This window comes from Ylistrum balloti, unplaced genomic scaffold, assembly GCF_031769215.1.
Source record: "Ylistrum balloti isolate Yb309-2 unplaced genomic scaffold, AGI_CSIRO_Ybal_v1 Utg370554, whole genome shotgun sequence".
NCBI classification, from domain to species: Eukaryota; Metazoa; Mollusca; class Bivalvia; order Pectinida; family Pectinidae; genus Ylistrum; species Ylistrum balloti.
In genome coordinates, this window is record NW_026782349.1 from 665,670 (window position 1) to 686,862 (window position 21,193).

General features: G+C 34.5%; 1 protein-coding gene across 1 annotated transcript in view; it reads left to right on the forward strand.

The window, feature by feature from the left end:
• LOC132556223 (myoferlin-like) overlaps window positions 1–21,193 on the forward strand; it is an 81,430-nt gene that overhangs the window by 46,175 nt on the left and 14,062 nt on the right. Inside the window, exons 29-38 of the mRNA XM_060220616.1 lie at window positions 2,431–2,454; window positions 5,186–5,353; window positions 6,179–6,242; window positions 6,546–6,623; window positions 6,872–7,053; window positions 7,854–8,003; window positions 11,019–11,117; window positions 11,305–11,466; window positions 12,405–12,570; window positions 17,133–17,200. Coding sequence (XP_060076599.1) covers window positions 2,431–2,454; window positions 5,186–5,353; window positions 6,179–6,242; window positions 6,546–6,623; window positions 6,872–7,053; window positions 7,854–8,003; window positions 11,019–11,117; window positions 11,305–11,466; window positions 12,405–12,570; window positions 17,133–17,200 — 1,161 coding nt within the window. The remainder of the gene's footprint in view (window positions 1–2,430; window positions 2,455–5,185; window positions 5,354–6,178; window positions 6,243–6,545; window positions 6,624–6,871; window positions 7,054–7,853; window positions 8,004–11,018; window positions 11,118–11,304; window positions 11,467–12,404; window positions 12,571–17,132; window positions 17,201–21,193) is intronic.

Here is a 21,193-nt window from a genome sequence, read left to right on the forward strand (position 1 = left end):
AATAGAAGATTATAATGTAGCAAAAATAGAAGATTATAATGTAGGGAAAATAGAAGATTATAATGTAGGGAACATAGAAGATTATAATGTAGGGAAAATAGAAGATTTTAATGTAGGGAAAATAGAAGATTTTAATGTAGGGAAAATAGAAGATTATAATGTAGGGAAAATAGAAGATTATAATGTAGCAAAAATAGAAGATTATAATGTAGCAAAAATAGAAGATTATAATGTAGGGAAAATAGAAGATTATAATGTAGCAAAAATAGAAGATTATAATGTAGCAAAAATAGAAGATTATAATGTAGGGAAAATAGAAGATTATAATGTAGCAAAAATAGAAGATTATAATGTAGCAAAAATAGAAGATTATAATGTAGCAAAAATAGAAGATTATAATGTAGGGAAAATAGAAGATTATAATGTAGCAAAAATAGAAGATTATAATGTAGCAAAAATAGAAGATTATAATGTAGGGAAAATAGAAGATTATAATGTAGCAAAAATAGAAGATTATAATGTAGCAAAAATAGAAGATTATAATGTAGCAAAAATAGAAGATTATAATGTAGCAAAAATAGAAGATTATAATGTAGGGAAAATAGAAGGATAATGTAGCAAAAATAGAAGATTATAATGTAGCAAAAATAGAAGATTATAATGTAGCAAAAATAGAAGATTATAATGTAGGGAAAATAGAAGATTATAATGTAGCAAAAATAGAAGATTATAATGTAGCAAAAATAGAAGATTATAATGTAGCAAAAATAGAAGATTATAATGTAGGGAAAATAGAAGATTATAATGTAGCAAAAATAGAAGATTATAATGTAGCAAAAATAGAAGATTATAATGTAGCAAAAATAGAAGATTATAATGTAGCAAAAATAGAAGATTATAATGTAGGGAAAATAGAAGATTATAATGTAGCAAAAATAGAAGATTATAATGTAGGGAAAATAGAAGATTATAATGTAGGGAAAATAGAAGATTATAATGTAGCAAAAATAGAAGATTATAATGTAGGGAAAATAGAAGATTATAATGTAGCAAAAATAGAAGATTATAATGTAGCAAAAATAGAAGATTATAATGTAGCAAAAATAGAAGATTATAATGTAGGGAAAATAGAAGATTATAATGTAGCAAAAATAGAAGATTATAATGTAGCAAAAATAGAAGAATAATGTAGCAAAAATAGAAGATTATAATGTAGGGAAAATAGAAGATTATAATGTAGCAAAAATAGAAGATTATAATGTAGGGGGAAAATGTAGCAAAAATAGAAGATTATAATGTAGCAAAAATAGAAGATTATAATGTAGCAAAAATAGAAGATTATAATGTATAATGGCAAAAATAGAAGATTATAATGTAGCAAAAATAGAAGATTATAATGTAGCAAAAATAGAAGATTATAATGTAGGGAAAATAGAAGATTATAATGTAGCAAAAATAGAAGATTATAATGTAGGGAAAATAGAAGATTATAATGTAGCAAAAATAGAAGATTATAATGTAGGGAAAATAGAAGATTATAATGTAGCAAAAATAGAAGATTATAATGTAGGGAAAATAGAAGATTATAATGTAGCAAAAATAGAAGAATAATGTAGGGAAAATAGAAGATTATAATGTAGCAAAAATAGAAGATTATAATGTAGGGAAAATAGAAGATTATAATGTAGCAAAAATAGAAGATTATAATGTAGGGAAAATAGAAGATTATAATGTAGGGAAAATAGAAGATTTTAATGTAGGAAAAATAGAAGATTATAATGTAGATTATAATGGCAAAAATAGAAGATTATAATGTAGGGAAAATAGATTATAATGTAGCAAAAATAGAAGATTATAATGTAGGGAAAATAGAAGATTATAATGTAGCAAAAATAGAAGATTATAATGTAGGGAAAATAGAAGATTATAATGTAGCAAAAATAGAAGATTATAATGTAGGGAAAATAGAAGATTATAATGTAGGGAAAATAGAAGATTTTAATGTAGGGAAAATAGAAGATTATAATGTAGGGAAAATAGAAGATTATAATGTAGGGAAAATAGAAGATTATAATGTAGGGAAAATAGAAGATTATAATGTAGGGAAAATAGAAGATTTTAATGTAGGAAAAATAGAAGATTATAATGTAGGGAAAATAGAAGATTTTAATGTAGGAAAAATAGAAGATTATAATGTAGGGAAAATAGAAGATTATAATGTAGGGAAAATAGAAGATTATAATGTAGGGAAAATAGAAGATTCTTAGAGGAACTCTTCCCCACTTACACCCCAATATCCCCATCCCCAACAAAAAAACTCAGTGATTTAAACAGTTCCATCCTATTTTGTAACTGGCCAATGTCAAGGTCAGTAGGTGGAAGTTATGTTGTATAGCAATACAGATCTTTGGCATAATTCATTATCAACAGGACAAGCAGGAAAGACTGAAACTGGTAATCTGAATTAAACATTGGAATGCTAGATATGTGTGCTTGATGCCTGTTCACTACTGCATTGTACCATTGTGTACAAATGGAACAAGAAAGATTAAATCAAACACCTGCACATGGCTCTATAATTCTTGACCCTTGTACTGAAGTAAAACTACTATGAATTTATTACACTTGTGCTGTACTAATTTAACCAAAACTCACAAATCCTTGTGTTGTATTGAATCACTCTTAACTCACAGAATGACCCTTATACTTTACTGAATTACCCACAACTCACAAACTCTGTACTATATAGTGAATGACTGGACCCCCTGACCTCTGTATTGTACTGATTCACCCTGAACTTATTGACCCTTATGTGCTGAACTAAATTACCCACAACTCACCAACTCTGTATCATAAAGTGAATGATCCTGGACTGCCTGACCTCTGTATTGTACTGAATGGCCCTGAACTCACTGACCTCTGTATTGTACTGAATGGCCCTGAACTCACTGACCTCTGTATTGTAATGAATTGTCCTGAACTAAACTAAACTCACTGAACTCTTTATGATCCTGAAGCACCCTGAACTCACTGAACCCTATATATGGCCCTGAAGCACCCTGAACTCACTGAACCATATATATGGCCCTGAAGCACCCATAACTCACTGAACCATATATATGGCCCTGAAGCACCCATAACTCACTGAACCCTATATATGGTCCTGAAGCATCCTGAACTCACTGAACCCTATATATGGCCCTGAAGCACCCTGAACTCACTGAACCCTATATATGGCCCTGAAGCACCCTGAACTCACTGAACCCTATATATGGTCCTGAATCACCCATAACTCACTGAACCCTATATATGGCCCTGAATCACCCATAACTCACTGAACCCTATATATGATCCTGAAGCACCCTGAACTCACTGAACCATATATATGGCCTTGAATCACCCATAACTCACTGAACCCTATATATGGCCCTGAAGCACCCTGAACTCACTGAACCCTATATATGGTCCTGAATCACCCATAACTCACTGAACCCTATATATGGCCCTGAAGCACCCTGAACTCACTGAACCTGTTACTGTCATAAATTGCCATTGACTCGCTCAGTACTTTGCAGTTCTGGATTACCCCAAACATACCACCTCCCTGCCATGATAAAATATGCTGAACTCATAAACTGTCATGAATCACTTTGAACTCATTGGACCATATGCTGAAGCAAATTACCCTGAATTCACCCCCTTTGTACTAGAGTGAATTACCCTGAATTCACCCCTTTTGTACTAGAGTGAATTACCCTGAATTCACCCCCTTTGTACTAGAGTGAATTACCCTGAATTCACCCCCTTTGTACTAGAGTGAATTACCCTGAATTCACCCCCTTTGTACTAGAGTGAATTACCCTGAATTCACCCCCTTTGTACTAGAGTAAATTACCCTTATCTCAATAACATCTGTTCTATGACATTATACCCTGAACTCACTGACCCTGTGCCATACTTACAGACTAAGAAGAAGGTAAGTTTATCCATATTCATTTATCCCTTTCCTTTGCATGAATCGGTTTTCCTCAGAATTTATCTGATTTTCAAATTAAATCTTGGATACATTTTAGTTTTATCGCTATTGACAGTCCTTTTTTGTCTGCAGATTTATGGTAATCTTTTGTTGTTTTTGTCCCATTTTGATCCTATTATACAGACCATTGTTAGTCATATGTAAGCTTGAATTGTTTCCAGCCAATCCTGAAACAAGATTGGATTGTCTCCCCTTATTCCTTCAACACAAGTTGGTTTCCTCCTTCAGTCTATGGTCATTGCAAGTTTCCTCCCGTTTTAAAATAAATTCAGATGGAATGAATAGTACTGATCATTCAGAATATAAAATTACCTGTGATACGCTTGGTATACCTGTGATACTCTTGGTATACCTGGGATACTCTTGGTATACCTGGGATACTCTTGGTATACCTGTGATAGTCTTGGTATACCTGTGATACGCTTGGTATACCTGTGATACTCTTGGTATACCTGGGATACTCTTGTTAAGTCTGTTGTTTATATGTCATTAACTTGTTGTGTATGCATTATGCTGGTGAACTATTTCCAATATGTGTTTGATATAAATCATCTGCCTAAAATTTGACTTAATTTGAAGTAATGGTTGACAGCATGTTTTATTGAGTTTTTGTATTGTACCCAAATGGTTTCAATATTTCTGTTCTTTGTTTTTATTTGTTTTGCATTCTTTTTGTGTATAAAGTAAAACATTAGCTGTGACACTTGTCCAACATATCATAGTGACTGATGAAGTTGTATATTTCAGTGACATCTTGGAGTAATTTGTAGATCTGATAATTGTTTCCCTTTTTTCGATCCTATTACAGAAAGTTCTGTTTTATATGATATGATTTCTTTGGAATGGTGATATTTTTATACATTTTATTGCTAACTTGTTGTTAATGATGTGAAGTTTTACATTTTAATTACAATTTACTATTTGTATTTCAATTGTCAGCGTGGTTCGCTAGTCTTTGGGTGTTTGCTGCTTTTGGTCCTAAATCCTAAAAAGAACTACTGAAGTTTAATCATCTCAAACTAGTTCTACATCATTGTATAATGTTCTGTACAAGTTAAAAGAATTGTTGTCAGAGAAGTGTACAACTGTGTTGGGCCATAAGGATCCTCTCATGAGAGTTTCTGATATTCACTGTGTTTATGTTAACAGATGAAGAAGTCACAAGAACAAGCTGATGGTTGGGAGTATGCTCCTCTTTTTAACATGAAGTTCCACTGCAAGGAGCACACAATGGACATGGTTCGCCGCCGTCGCTGGCACCGTAAGATGGTGGCAGAGACACCTGGGGCAAGCTGCTTCTTCAGCATGCAGACAGATGTAAGAGATCTGTACTTAAAAAATCAATTTCAGAACAGATGTTGATTCCATCCTAGTGATTTTGAGTTGTCTGCAAACTTCAAAGTTGAGAACAATCAGATATTTACTAATTAGCACTTATATTTCCTGTTTGGATGTTCCATATTTTCTGAATTATAAGCTGCACCTTTTTCCTAGCGAGGCATGCATTGCGGCTTATATGTGGGTGAAAAAAGGAAATAGGTAGCACCAGTACGAGACAGTATTGATTTTTTTTTTTTTTAAGAGTACCTCCCCGTCACATATACAGAATGATTTGATAATTGAAATGAAAATAACATTCTCGTGGATTTAATTACTCATACATCTTGATATGAATCACAATAATATCTTCTGGACTTTAGCGGTAACTTCAAAGCCATAGCAGAGGTTTACAATAGCCTTTTGCATCCTGGGATCGATAGGTCAGCGGGTAATAGGTCAAATTCTGAAACGACCGCCATGCTTGTTTATGATATGGCTTCATGTAACTTACAAGAAGATGTAATATGGGACTCTAAGAATTTGATCAGCATGCAAGGGCCTTCGTTAGTAATTAACAGTATGGACACAGACGGAGAGATTGTTTAGTAAATTGTACATAACATCAGACTCTGTATTTGTTTATAGACAATCTGTGAAGGCATCCAAGCCAAGCGAGTTTGATATTTTGTATTTTAAGGTTTTAAAACACATCAAAAAGTTAAAGGATTATTTGTGTTTAATTACTGTGTAAGTAAACCAGGCATTATTTTTCTAATGTGCTGTGGTAGTGATTTTTGTAACCGAATGTTTATTTGTTTTTAGGATGACGATGATAAGGACGGTGTAGCATCACTGACAGCTCCAAGGATGTTCCTCACCTTTGACAGTAAGTGACTTTCACATCAGAAAAAAAAAGTTTGTGACCTTGAAATCTTATCTTTGACCTTCAGTTTTGATAGGAAGCTTGTGATCTTCACCTTGAGTTTTGATAATTGATTGGTAACCTTGACCTTCAACAGTAAGGTGTTGACCTTATCTTATGAAATTTATAACAGTTTAGTTAGGCGGTGACCTTTTGCAGTAATATTGTCACCCTGGGCCCTGAGACCACTGAAATGTTTATCTGCAGCTTTGATTTTCCTCCTTCTGTGCATTACTTGACAATAGTAGTTTCTTTTTGTTCCTATAGAATCCTACAAATACCAGCTGAGGGCATATGTTTACCAAGCCCGAGATCTGTTAGCTGGGGATGAGTCAGGTTTGTCTGGTAAGTATCCAGTCGTGTTAATAACCCGATATCTTAATCAACTTATATTGTAATGAAACATTCAAAATTTAATCAATATAATTATATTTAAACTCTGTATATATGTTAGTGTTTCCTCAACAAGATTATATGAAAACCTGAACTGCACACATTCGACAGCAGTGAACAATTTGGAGGGTAACATATGGAAGTAAGGGTTATAGATTAGTAAGTATATATTTGCTCATGTGATGAGTTGAACATTCCAGATCCATATGCACGGATATCACTGCTGACTCAGAGTGGAGTGACAGAAAAGATCCACAAGTCTCTTTGCCCTACCTGGGATCAAACTATCATCTTTGAAGAATTTGAGATTTATGGAGATCCCAAAACCATTGAGACTCAGCCACCAGAGATATTTGTGGAGATTTTTGACCACGACAAGTTGGTAAGTACAGATACCTTGTAAGGTATGTTACAGGTATTGTGTGACTTTTATTTCTATCTGTGGGATAGAAACTTTTTACTGATGTCAAGACAGACTGAAACACTTGGCATGCAGAATACTGGTTTAGTCAGGGATAATGAGCCAAAACTTTTCTAAACCCAGTCACAGAAGAATCTGTTAAAGCGAAATTTGTATGACAATTGGGTCTGTATCCTATTTTCAGCTGATAAAAAACGCTTTCCCTTATAAAAATCCTCTCCCCTTTTTTTGGTGTAATTGTCTTGCCACTTCACAATAAGCTACCAATTATCAATAAAAAACACCATGCATTCGTGAATAGGGCTTTTTTTGTCGAGAATAGTTTTAGAAATTAAAGCAGTTATATTTTTTTCAAAAGTCTTCTATCCATAACCTCCGTTAAGAGACTGAAAACTATCTTGTTGAAGGGAAATCTTCTGAGTAGATTTGTAGTTGTAATAAAGTCCAATACAGTTTCCTTGTATCAGTGTAGTTTCAGTGTATACATACAGGGGAATGTATGAAGAGTGACAATTATACCCATGATAGGGCTTTCTTTTATACTTAATAACAGATAGAGGTCAGATGGGTAGACCCTATTTAGCTAGATATTAGATAAAATGGAACAAACAAGTGTTACATAGGCATCAGCACACATTTCTTAATATACATTCATATTTCAAACTAAATTTCTTTACAAAATTACTTTGCTATAATAACTGCTAATGGTTCATTTTGTCATATAGTTGTGGTTATATTTGTTATCTCCCTTCCTAACTTAGGGGTCCAATGAGTTCCTGGGTCGAGCACGAGCCACACCAATGGTAAAGCTGGATCCAAGTGATGCAAGAATGCCAGTCCTACAGTGGTATGACATAAGACGAGGAAATGAGGAGGGAGGGGAGCTTCTGGCCGCCTTCGAGCTCTTCCTGGTGAGGATACTAGATAGTTTAATTTTTTTCATGTTATAAATTGATTTAAAGAAAATTGAATAGAAAGAAAGGTTTTGAGTATGCAGTATCAAAGAGGAAAATATAAAGTAAGAAATGAAACTATGATTATAACTGAATATAGTAAACTATTTCAGGAATCATTTCAGCTACTGTTATGGTAAATGTGGATTATTTCAGAGGTTCAAATTTTTGTAGTTTTACCAAAAGCTTGAAGAAAAAAGCTATGTATTCTTCACTGAAGTCAGGAAACAGACTGCAGCTTCCTGTATTGATTAAATAAGAATGTATTTGATGTATTTCGCACTGGTGTTCCATGCTCAAAAATAACACTTTTACAGTGTCCAGAATAGGATCTGTATAAATGATAAATGTACTGTTGAGAAAGCATTTGATTTAGAAAAGTGATTACTGTAGATTCCTGGCAATGGCAAAGCATCTTATAGAAAGGTTGGTGTAAACACCTGGGAGATCCCAGTGTGGTGTTAGGGGAGTCTTCATTAAAATTCATTTACTTGAATTAAACAAGACTTTCAAGGTCTACCAAATCACATTAGAATGCATCATGCACAGCTTTACTTATTTTTTATGTCTTTCACATTCTTGTTGCAACAAAAGGTGATGGAAAAAAAAACAGTTCATCAGTCTATACTTGTGAAGACCTGTGGTGGGGGAGGATATAGGTTCATCAGTCTGTACTTGTGAAGACCTGTGGTGGGGGGAGGATATAGGTTCATCAGTCTATACTTGTGAAGGCCTGTGGTGGGGGAGGATATAGGTTCATCAGTCTGTACTTGTGAAGACCTGTGGTGGGGGGAGGATATAGGTTTAGTAGTCCGTACTTGTGAAGGCCTGTGGTGGGGGAGGATATAGGTTTAGTAGTCCGTACTTGTGAAGGCCTGTGGTGGGGGAGGATATAGGTTAAAAAAATCTTCCTCTGGTGAAGCCCTGGGGTGGAGAAGTTATAGGATTATTAGTTTATAATGGTGAAGCTCTGGGGTGGGGAGGCTATATGATTATTAGTCTGTACTGATGAAGCCCTGGGGTGGGGAGGCTATATGATTATTAGTCTGTACTGATGAAGCCCTGGGGTGGGGAGGCTATATGATTATTAGTCTGTACTGATGAAGCCCTGGGGTGGGGAGGCTATATGATTATAAGTCTGTACTGGTGAAGCCCTGGGGTAGGGGAGGCTATATGATTATTAGTCTGTACTGATGAAGCCCTGGGGTGGGGAGGCTATATGATTATTAGTCTGTACTGATGAAGCCCTGGGGTGGGGAGACTATATGATTATTAGTCTGTACTGATGAAGCCCTGGGGTGGGGAGGCTATATGATTATAAGTCTGTACTGGTGAAGCCCTGGGGTGGGGAGGCTATATGATTATAAGTCTGTACTGGTGAAGCCCTTGGGTAGGGGAGGCTATATGTTTAGTAGTCTGTACTGGTAAAGCCCTTGGGTAGGGAAGGCTATATGATTATAAGTCTGTACTGGTGAAGCCCTTGGGTAGAGGAGGCTATAGGTTTAGTAGTCTGTACTGGAGAAGCCCTGGAGTTGGGGAGGCTATAGGTTTATTAATATGTACTAGAGAAGCCCTGGGACGGGGGCAACTATAGGTTTATTATCTGGCTGTTGGGCCCGCCTCAGTTTTCCTTGTAGTTTTTGTCAGGCATGCAGATAAATATATTATGATCTGTTATCCTTCCTTGATGGATTCAATCTAATTAAGATTAACTGTTTACTGTCACTCCACGTGCCATTTTATTAAATTGTTTTACATTCAGGTCCTTTATACCTTTATACAGAGTTATTGTCATTTGAACTAAGAAAATTTATGAAATTTGTCATATCACAGTGCAAAGTTTTTACACATTTTTTTCGTTTTGCTTGTGTTTTTTATATCAGTTTTGTTTTAACTCAATACTTTCTTTGAACACTTTGGAAAAATATTGGTTGAAGTGATATTTTAAGCTAAACCAATAATTGTTCTATGTTGTTAACATAATAATAAATACCCCAGTACATTGTAGTTTTCCTTTGTAAGATGAACTTTTGTGTTCTAATGATGTCCTAAAGGTTCCCATTGTTATGTTGTAAAAGACAACTGTATGTATAACCCTGAAGGTTTTAGGATTGATCAACATACTCCCTTCTTTCTGAATTCAAAGTTTACAGTATAAATCTGTTTACCTGTTGTAACACATTTTGTTCTACCGCACTCTGTGTTTCCAAATGTCTTTTATCACATTTGGACTTAATTTCAGATGTCTGCTAATGGAGGCTTTTACCAGATGAAATAAAAGATTGCTCTTCTTGTCTCTGTTGATGTTCACATGTTAAAGATGTAGTGTTAGAGAGTGTTGAATGTCTGTAAAAGGCGTGTTCTGTCCGTGGACCAGACAAAATGAGGCATGGTTCTTTCTTGTCTCTCTTCAATGTTCAGCTTGAAGAGGCTTTATTGTTATGTAATCTATGCTGAGCAAGTGGTGGCTTCTTATTGGTCGAAATTTAAATATTGTCTGATTTTTACCTAATTTTGTATATAGAGGTATGTCTGCTAGAGGAGGCTTCTGTCCTTGGACCCAACAAAAGAAAAGATATTACTTTCTTGTCTCTGGTGATGTTCAGCTGTGAAAGATATGGTGTTAAGGAGTGCTGAATATCTGATAAAGGAGGGTTCTGTTGCTTTCTCCTTTCTGTTTGATAATCAGCAGTTTAATATATTGTGTTGGGGAGTGATTAGTTCCAGACAATGATTGACTGGATGTCTATAATGCTACTATGTCCAGGCTATGATATTTCAGTGTGATGACACTACAAGTACACCACTGAATGGCCCCATTCTCTGGACACAGTCCTCACTTGACTGTTTCTAAGATACAAAACCAGAAAAACTACCGACAGTTACATTGTCATTGTTTGTATGTTGTCATATCTTCATATTTAGCAAGAGGATTATATTTTTGATAATTAATAATTGAGATCCATTTTGTAGCTTGGAGGGGGTGATCTGCCATTCTTGCCTCCAAAGAAAGGAAACTTGTTCCTTGTTCCCAATGGTATACGACCTGTTATGCAGAGAACTGGTGTGGAGGTGAGTTTGATCTTTACTGGAGTATTACTTTTTTGTGATGGGCTGGTAACTTTGGATTGGAACAAAAAATAATAAAAATTGAATTTCATTCATCAATTTTGCAAATTTTAACTTGATCAGTTTGATATGTCATGATGTCATCTGATGCTAATATCGATTTATTAACTGTGAAAATCTCATTTAATAGGTGCTGTGCTGGGGGGTGAGGAATATGAAGAAGTTCCAGCTGGCAGCAGTTACCTCCCCTAGTATTGAGTTTGAATGTGGTGGCCACTTGGTCTCATCCAAGGTCATCAAAAACACGAAGAAAAACCCGAACTTTGAGGAATCTGTTCTCTTCTTCGATGTGGTAAGATAAATGGTCATATATCAAATTACTCAGATAAGAATTTTACATAAGAATTAGCTTTACTTGTGTCAGAGAAGTCATTAGCTCAAAGACTGTAATAATATTACGGTATATGTATAATATAATGTATTTGAATTGATTTTTCTGGAAACTGGCTGTCAAATTTTCCCCAAGATACTAAGCCAGTTAAGTTAAATGATAATCCATGGTTGGTTTGAACATAGAAATAGTTGATAGTTTTTACAGTGTTATATTTGTAATAGTAATTATCCTATTAAAAGCTTATATTTAGATACTGGTATATAATTCCGTATCATTGTTTGATCAGGAGATTACAAATGATTGTATTATGAGTTTCAGTTTTGATGTCGGATTTCTGTTTGTCACTTTTATTACTAAAATTACGGTAAATTTTTATAGTATTGATTCATTTGTAGAAATTCAATAAAAAAATACAAAAATAAAATTTAGACAATATTTTTACGATCCTATTGTTACTGGGTCGGGTTATGGGCAAAACACCACAACAACACCTTCGTAAGTTCTCAACCATTAACCTGGTTTTTATTGCAGGTGACAAGAGATTAACTAGTTATACATGAGGTTTGCAGATATTCACCCGCACGACTTTACAATTTCTCTGGTCACCTCACTGTCCAGTCAGACAATGACTGGAACAAACAAAAAGCGCGAAATGGACAAGAGCCAATCAAATAAGACACAAGATTGTGACGTAAGACAAAGACAAAACTGACCAATGACCAAACAATACGATATAAGCAGACGAAAACTAGACTAAACACTTAGACGCATACAGTATAAACGAAACTAATAAATAAGACTAATACAATACTGAGACAATTCAATACAAATATTATAATTATAGATCCTGCCACACTATCATAAAAGATTGTACAAGTATTTTTGCTTGTCTGCAGATGTTGCCCCGAGAAGAGTTGTACATGCCACCTATGAATGTTCGTGTGAGGGACCATCGTCAGTTTGGCCGCAAGCCGACAGTTGGAATACATGTTTTGAAAACCTTTGAAAAGTTCCGCTGCCAGCCAGCAGTGACAGCTACAGCCCAGGATGAAGATGATCACGGTTCAGTTCCTTTTGTAGCTTTGCTAGACATCTCCACTCAGAGGCTCTCTGAGATCTCACAGCGAGCTGACACGGGGACCCTCAGTGGCGGATACTCAGGGGGTGAGACACCCTCTCCTCTAGACCCCTGGCCCCTCGACACTCTATTAATTATAATCAGCTCCACCACTAATAACTTTTTAAAACTTTTGTTAATAATTAAGTTCTTTTCAGTATGATAGATGTGATAAACACTAGCTAGTAGGAGGAAATATTTACAAGTAATTACTGTTGTACCTCAAGCCGTAGAAATAAACACTTAGACTAGTGTTAGATTTAAACACTTAATTCTACAACATTTGAATCATTGATAATGAAGACTAACCATACTGGTTCATTCTTTGTAAGGAAATGTTACAGATTCAGTAGCATTGAAGATATCCCAGTGCTATTCATAGCACAGATTATCCTCTTTTTTTTTTAGAAATAGCAGGTTTTATACCTCAGGATACATTTACTTAATTAGCTGTAGTAATTTTACGTAGAATTATCACATGATTATGATATACAAATCTTGGCATGATTTTTTTCTTATAAAACTATTCAGTGTTAATTTTTTTTATATTTTTCTTCAATTTTCAATGTTGTATATGTTTGAACTCCATATCGATAAAAGATACAAATTTGATAGGAACATTTATAAACCCTTCCCCATGCTGGTTCTCTCTGCACATGATTGATATGTTGATGAGCTCTCACTAACAGCTTTATGGTGTAATGATGATAACTAACCAGTAAGTAAAGATTATAAGGAATTAATATACCAACAGAAAGTCACTGTACTAACAATATACATATGTTTTCTTGAAAGAAGGAATGATATTTATTCATCTTCAAAAATGTTGTTATAATCAAATCTGTTCTTCTATTTAACCAAAAATGGGCCAGAAGTGAACATTTTAAATCTGACAATTAATGGGAGAGGACAGATACTAGTTTGTTACCAGATATTTGCTTACTGGGGAATAATATGATGTTGTTAAAATATTTACATGTAATTCTATTTGATGTATTTACATGTAATTCTATTTGATGTAAGTGATTTTGATGAATCTTGATATTGTTAAAAAGTGAGAAAAACAAGTTTCATATACTAGGGATATCTGGTCAAATGTTGTGTATACTTAAACAGAGTCAATGGTTGTGGTCTGAGGAGGGCGGATTCTTTTCTTACTGTTTGTTCCAAGTTAATACACTAGTTTATCACAAATTTTCATTTAATTTCAGCAAATATACAAATCATAGGTCATTATCATAAATCCAAGACTCAAAAGTAACATACTTTATGAATGTTTTAAATGGAAATTGAAAGATCAGTGTAGCTGGATGTCGAGTGACAAAAAATATATGTGATGTGTTCCCACAATACATGTTACAAATGAAATTTTGAGAACTACAGAAGAAAAGTTTGTAAGGCAGGTAGAATGGGGATATGGTGGCAGTCAGAATATTCTGTCTGGGTTTAGACTCTGTGTGAGATAGTACTAGTCTGGTGGTTGAATGTAGGGCTTCTCATAGGACTTGAAAGGGGCTTGTTATGTGGTTTAATGTAGAATTGTCATGTGACCTTACGTAGGGCATGTCACATGACTTTAATTACCTGAAGTATATATACTTATCGTTTATCTATGCTTACAGCCAGCGGAAGGTAAATACATAGCTTTAGTAGCTTGTTGCATTTATATGATGAAAATATGTCTGTGAAGAATTAATATATCTTAGCTGTGTGCATGGGTGAGTGTGGAATTCAACACGAGCGTGATGGATGTCTCACCACACAGGTAAGATCAATGCAGGAGCCATCTTGTTTGGATTTGTTTTTTTTAATCAAGCAAATGCTTTCTATTACGACTGAGAGAGAAGATGATTTTACATTTTAATAGATTAAATTAAGGGTACCTACAGGGAGAAACACTATAAGTGATAAAGCATATTGTGAGATTGTTTCCATTAATAACTCCTTTAGTTGACATAACTAAGTTATACTGGCTACCCTACTGTGTATCTGCTGCTGTGGTCCAAGTGTGAACAGCTGCTGCTGTTATGAAGGCATAAACACATAACATCTCCCTCCACAGCTTCTACTTCCCCTGCACTGCCTCCCACACACTGGTACCACCACATTAGGCCCCACCCTTGAGTACCCCACTCTGGCCCTGCACACTTGCCCATCTTCCAGTACCAGATAAGTAGTGATGATAGCAGCTGATTTTTCCACCCCCTACACTAAATATAGCTGTTTATACTAAAGCAACATCCCCTTAAGCTCAATGATGTAAGAAAAAATATAAACAGTTGATGATTCTATGTAATTTTCAGTGTTTAGAAGCATGTTAACATTCTGATTGTATTGTCTCCCCTGTGACAAAAATTCTATGCATTGTATGTTGTATTTTACTGAAGAAAAGCTGGACAGGTTAAATATGATCATGCATAAATCTTGTGTTTAATGTTTTGTAATGGTAGTTATAAGTATAGGTTTACAAATCAAGAGTTCTAAGGTTGTACCGTGGCAATGCTTACAATCCATATACACACCCACAATCATACACTCGCTGGTTAAAGATCTATAATATTCTGTGTTAACAAGCGGATGCTACTTTGCTTATGGTAGCTATTTATATGGAGACAGGGATAGGATTCATGGTTACGCAAGCTTTTTACAATGAAAATTAATTAACTATGACATAGTACATTAGTACACGAATTCTGTCAGTATTCATGGAATTTCAAGAATTTGCCATGAAATGTTACATGATAAAACGTCATCATTTGATGTCTCAAAACATTGACATACCTTTTCAAACCTATGAATATGCTTATATCTAGCACCAGCATTGACACATATGCTCTCCTTGTGTTCACACTTGATTATGATGTACATATTTTGTTAGACTCTCACAGACTGCAGGCCTTTATAGCTCAGTGCATGCTCCTGTAGTTTGAGTTGCTGAAGACTTTTCCTAAATCAACCCCAAAGAAGGCACTTTGAGGCACTGTTAATGTGAAAATACTGGTACATGCTGTGATTGAATTTCTAATAGTAACATGTATTGTAAGATTTTCATTTCTTAAGAACGTTGAAATTCAAAAGTAATAAAATCCTAAGGGAATCTGTAGGATGATAGGGTGCCTATCAAAACCTTCTGTTGTTGATGCTGGAGTAGCTAGTTGCTAAAGACACCCTGTGGTTAAATATAATCAGAGTTATCTACCCATGTATACACATAGAGTTGCCTTCCCTCTTATCTTTATATCATAACGTTTTCTATACCTCTTATAAAGACATCCTTTGGCTGGATATAAACTTCCATAAAGTGTTATCTGCCCCTATTATCTGTTAAATCATACCCTTTTATATACATCCTACAAATACCTCCTGTGGCTGGGTGTGATCAGAGTTATCTACCCTTGTATTCCTCCATATATAGTTATCTGCCCCTTTTAACTGTGATATCATACTCTTTTAGATACTTCCTTCAAAGACATCTTGTGGCTGGGTGTGATCAGAGTTATCTACCCTTTTATATACCTCCATATAGAGTTACCTGCCCCTTACTAATGATAGACATTGAGTAAAGCTTACACATACCTTTGTTAGAGTCAACTGCCCATTACATATTATGATACAGTATTGAAACTTCTAATATCTGATTTTTGTTTATCTCTAGTAAGTTACATGTCCCTGTGTTCTCTTAGGTATACAGGTTAGGAACTGCCAATATTCAATGTTGGAAACAAATACCTGAAAATTAACAACATTGTCAGCCTTCACCTGGGTGCAGTTATCACCTGGAAAATTAAGCCCTAAATGCCATTTCAGAAATTTTGCTGTTTTGTAATAGCTTATTTTGTCTGCATTAAGTGCATGTGTTATTGCAGCATTGAATATTTGGAGAATTTACTAATACTTGTACATCTTCAGTTTTTCACTCTGACTGAAAGCATTCAGTTTGTCAAATGTTTCTAACATGTAACACTTTTCTATATTTAGATGAATCTCCAGTTAAAATTCCCTACTGTCTCTAAGACATAGAAATTATTGAATCTTCAAAATCCAAATAATTTTTTTTCTTGTCTCTGTTAAACTTCTCCATTGGTATCCTGATCTTTAATATTTTTGTCGCTGCATTTGGTGACCTTTAAATTTCGAAAACTCCTATAGTGACCTACAATAACCCTGATCCATGGCCCCTCAGGGTGTCTTTGGTATGTTGTCTCACCCCCCGGAGTAAACAGTGACACACAGCTTATTGTTGTAGTTTCCGTGGCAAGCGTTTTGTAGAATCTTTTATCTACTTTTATAATTGTTGTTCTGAGTTCTGGAAAAGATGAATTTCTTAAATCTTTGCATGTCGAACATGTGATCAATGTAATTCATTTGACTTTTATGGACTTAAATAAGATAAAAGTAAAATGAAATTTGAGAAAAAGTCAAATAAAAAAAACCCGCTCTGTTGCATGTCAGGAAGTTTACAGGATATCATATTTATTTCATGTTTTGTCTTTATTTTCGCTGCCAGGAGGCATTGTGGGTAATGGACCAGGTGGTGACACAGTCATTGATATGCCTGCGGACGATAAAACCAAGGTAGGTACAAGACAGAGGAGTCTAGTATTAATCACATGGACAATGAATTATACTCTATGTTAACACACAAAATGTTCAGCAATGATACAGTTACATGACTTTATTAAAAGCATATATTGTCTTTATGTAATCCAAACTTAATTCTTACCAGAATGGTCTCCCCTTTATTATTGGCCAAGTAGACAAGTCACTTGATTGTGTACCGTTCCAACATGTGCATTAAAGACAGGCCAAGTCTCTTACTTAAATGTAATATCTAAACTGACAGCAATGCTGCTGGCAACCAGCTAACAGGCATGTCTAAATCATATATATGTGAAACTAAAGGATTTCCCTTGTAATCTCTATAATTTGTTTCCTCAGTTGTTGATTTGAATGAAGCCTGATTTCACATCTATAAGAAAAATGTTGAGATGGCTGACATTGCAATATAACCAGAAATGATACTGAAAGGATCCTTTCATATACTTTTATAGTGAAAAAGGATGTGATTTTTTTTTATTCATTTATTTCAAATTTTGTTATGTTATGCAATACCATAATTAGAAGTAACAACAGACCATGTTCTATATTGTAAGTGTTTTGATATCCATGCTGTAGTCCTTTGTTACACTGTAGGGAAGGTTTGGTAAAGCTAGAGCCAAGATTTCATCTGCATTATCCAGGGAAAAGAGAAAGGTGATTTATGGTAGAAATGGAGGGTGTTCCTCCCTGTTTATTAACATCCCAAATTCCTTTAGTTACCTCCCTTACATGTAGCTCGCTTGAGTACTACCTAGGTGGTGTGTTGTTGGTGCAGACTAGATGTTGTCATGGTTACTAAGGGGTTCAATAGAAATGTAACAAAGATTTCCCTTAACCCTGCAAAGATTTCTATTGGAGAATATAGGGTGGCTTGATAAGAATATATATTTTAACTCTTTCTAATGAGCACCCTTCAAAAGACCTTGAAAACAGTTTAAACTCTTCTACCAGTGATCAGTATCTCACCTGTTATACATGTATTTGTATAAATATCAGTAAATTGGAACCACAGAATTGATGTGATATTTTGTGATGATTTGTTTTACAAAGAGTGCCAAATCAATATTGGGGATAAAGAAGATGACATTCCCTCAGCTAGATTTACCATCTTTTAAGAAGTCCAAGCGCAAGGATGAGGAGGTTTGCAATCCTCTGGATATCACAACATTTTGTTATTCTCGTTCTTCATTGGACTCTAACTTTCCTCTGGTGTTGTAAACTATATAAGGCACAAGGCTGAAGTGGGACACCTTCTATAGTCCATCAATACTCAACAGTGTACTCACTGGGGTCTATAGTCTGACATGTCAAAAACAACAAAAAATTATCCATGATTCTGTATTTTCAAACAAGAAACACAACAAAGTTATTATTATATGCCAGTGTTACCGGCAGTAATGCAGTGAAGTACACAAGATAACAGAAAATAAAGAGAAGTTAGTGAGATACAGTTTATCAGAGAAAGTCTGTATAGCTCATTCTTAAAGAAAGCTTTAATAGTGAGTGCAGCGTGCACTTAATGATATTCTGTATATACCAACATAAACCAAATAACTGCACTTGTGGTGAGCCGTGGACAGCTTGCTCGGAACTTTCTGCAGCATGGACAGTAAACATCTGACCTATTGATTAGTTAGAAAGTATCCTGCCCTACAAAATATCCATGTGGATAGAAAAACACAACAAAAGGTATAAATAATGTAACAAATATATGTATATGAATCAAATAACTTCCTTCAGAATTTAGATTTCAACCAATCAGAACCAAAACACATTTGATTTCCTGTTGATCAAATTTCCGATTTAGAATACTTGACCTTAAATTTAGAACACAACCTTATGAAATACAGAACAAAGAAAGGTCATACTAAGTCTGGTAATAAATTTAGTCTATGTCATTGGTAGCTAAAAGCCTGTTGGCATATTGACAGATATCGCAAGTTTGTATATAAGAACCATTGACTCAAGAACTTAGCTGGTATTGAACACATTTCACTTGCTGTTAAACAGTGCATATATCACATTAGTTAGGAAATCCTTATATGGTATTACAGCTTATTACTGGCATCTTGATGTCACTCAGTTGGCACTGAGATAATGATGTCTTGAATCATTGTAGTAAATGTTTGCAGTGAAAACTCTTAAATAAAAGTATTTATTGCTTTGAAAATCAAACAATCTTATGATATAAAAAAGTCTGAGATTTGATCATCTGCAGAACACTTTTATCTTGAATTATCAAGCTTGTTTAGACTGTCATTACGATCTTATTTACAATCTTCTGTAACATTGTGTAGGGTGGTGGAAACATCTGAGCTGTTAGGTGAAGACAAGATACAATGACCTTTGGGAGATTGGGCTTTCACTTTGCTTGAGGTTAAAGACCATTCGTTTTTAGATCCCTATCATCAGATGATGGTCTATTCAAATCGCCCTATGTCTGTGGTGCGTCATCTGTCCTCTGTCCATCCATCTCTAATCATTGACAGGCAATGGTTGTGCCAATAAGATTGTGAGACTGATCAGAAAGAAAAAAAAAAGGCTGACAAGTGACCATCATGGATTTTGACAATGAAAACTTGTCATCACTATTTCTTGAGAAGTACAAGATGAATCTTCTAAAATTTTATATGTACATACCCCTTTGTCCCTAGTGGTGCCATTTTGGGACTGATCAGGGGGAAAAGTGACTGAGAGGCAACAATTTTGGATTTGAAAGTTAAAGATGTTACCAACACTACCTCTGAAGAGAATTTTTCAAATTTCAAGTGATTAAGAGCAAAACAGAGGAAAGAATATGAGAAAGGAAAATTATGCAACTTTTAAAGAACTTACGTACCAAACAATGGCGGGTGCCAAGATCCCTGTAGGATCTCTTGTTAATGTAGATTTTTTTTCTGTATGACCTTGTCTTTGTAAATAATGTCTGCAGTCTTCTTCTTTTTTTAAGAAATAATTTATTATGTGTTTTTATCATGAATGGTGATGTGTTTTTATCATGAATTGTGATGGGTTTTTATCATTATCAATTGCCTTTAAAACCATTTAATGAGCCATTAATGTTGTCTTGATATGGTGATGCTTGCTCAGAAAGCACATGAGATGTGTCTGTTTGGAAGAATAGGGCTGTAATCTTAATAACCTTCTGGATAGCAGTGTGCCTGATTAAGTGATTGAGTCTGTCGATACATCTACTGAATGATCTTCTAGCATGGGGAAATTGTTAATTCATTTTCAATTTAAGTAAAAACCTTTGGTAAGCATTAATTTTCCACTTCATTTTGGTGATTTAAGATAGCATCAATATTCTTAAATCATGAGATAAACCTACATTTGTAGGTCTTATCATATTCATATAATGTCATTTCATGTGTGTTGATGGAGGGGGAGGAAGAGCAAAACAAAAGGCCATGGAAACAAAAGGCCATGGAAACAAAAGGCCATGGAAACAAAAGGCCATGGAAACAAAAGAGCCATGAAAATGTTACATGTTTTCTATTTTCATCAATTAAACATTAGGATTGTTAGAATCACGTCTTCATCAATTAAACATTAGGATTGTTAGAATCACGTCTTCATCAATTAAACATTAGGATTGTTAGAATCATGTCTTCATCAATTAAACATTAGGATTGTTAGAATTACGTCTTCATCAATTAAACATTAGGATTGTTAGAATCATGTCTTCATCAATTAAACATTAGGATTGTTAGAATCATGTCTTCATCAATTAAACATTAGGATTGTTAGAACCATGTCTTCATCAATTAAACATTAGGATTGTTAGAATCACGTCTTCATCAATTAAACATTAGGATTGTTAGAATCATGTCTTCATCAATTAAACATTAGGATTGTTAGAATCATGTCTTCATCAATTAAACATTAGGATTGTTAGAATCATGTCTTCATCAATTAAACATTAGAATTGTTAGAATCACGTCTTCATCAATTAAACATTAGGATTGT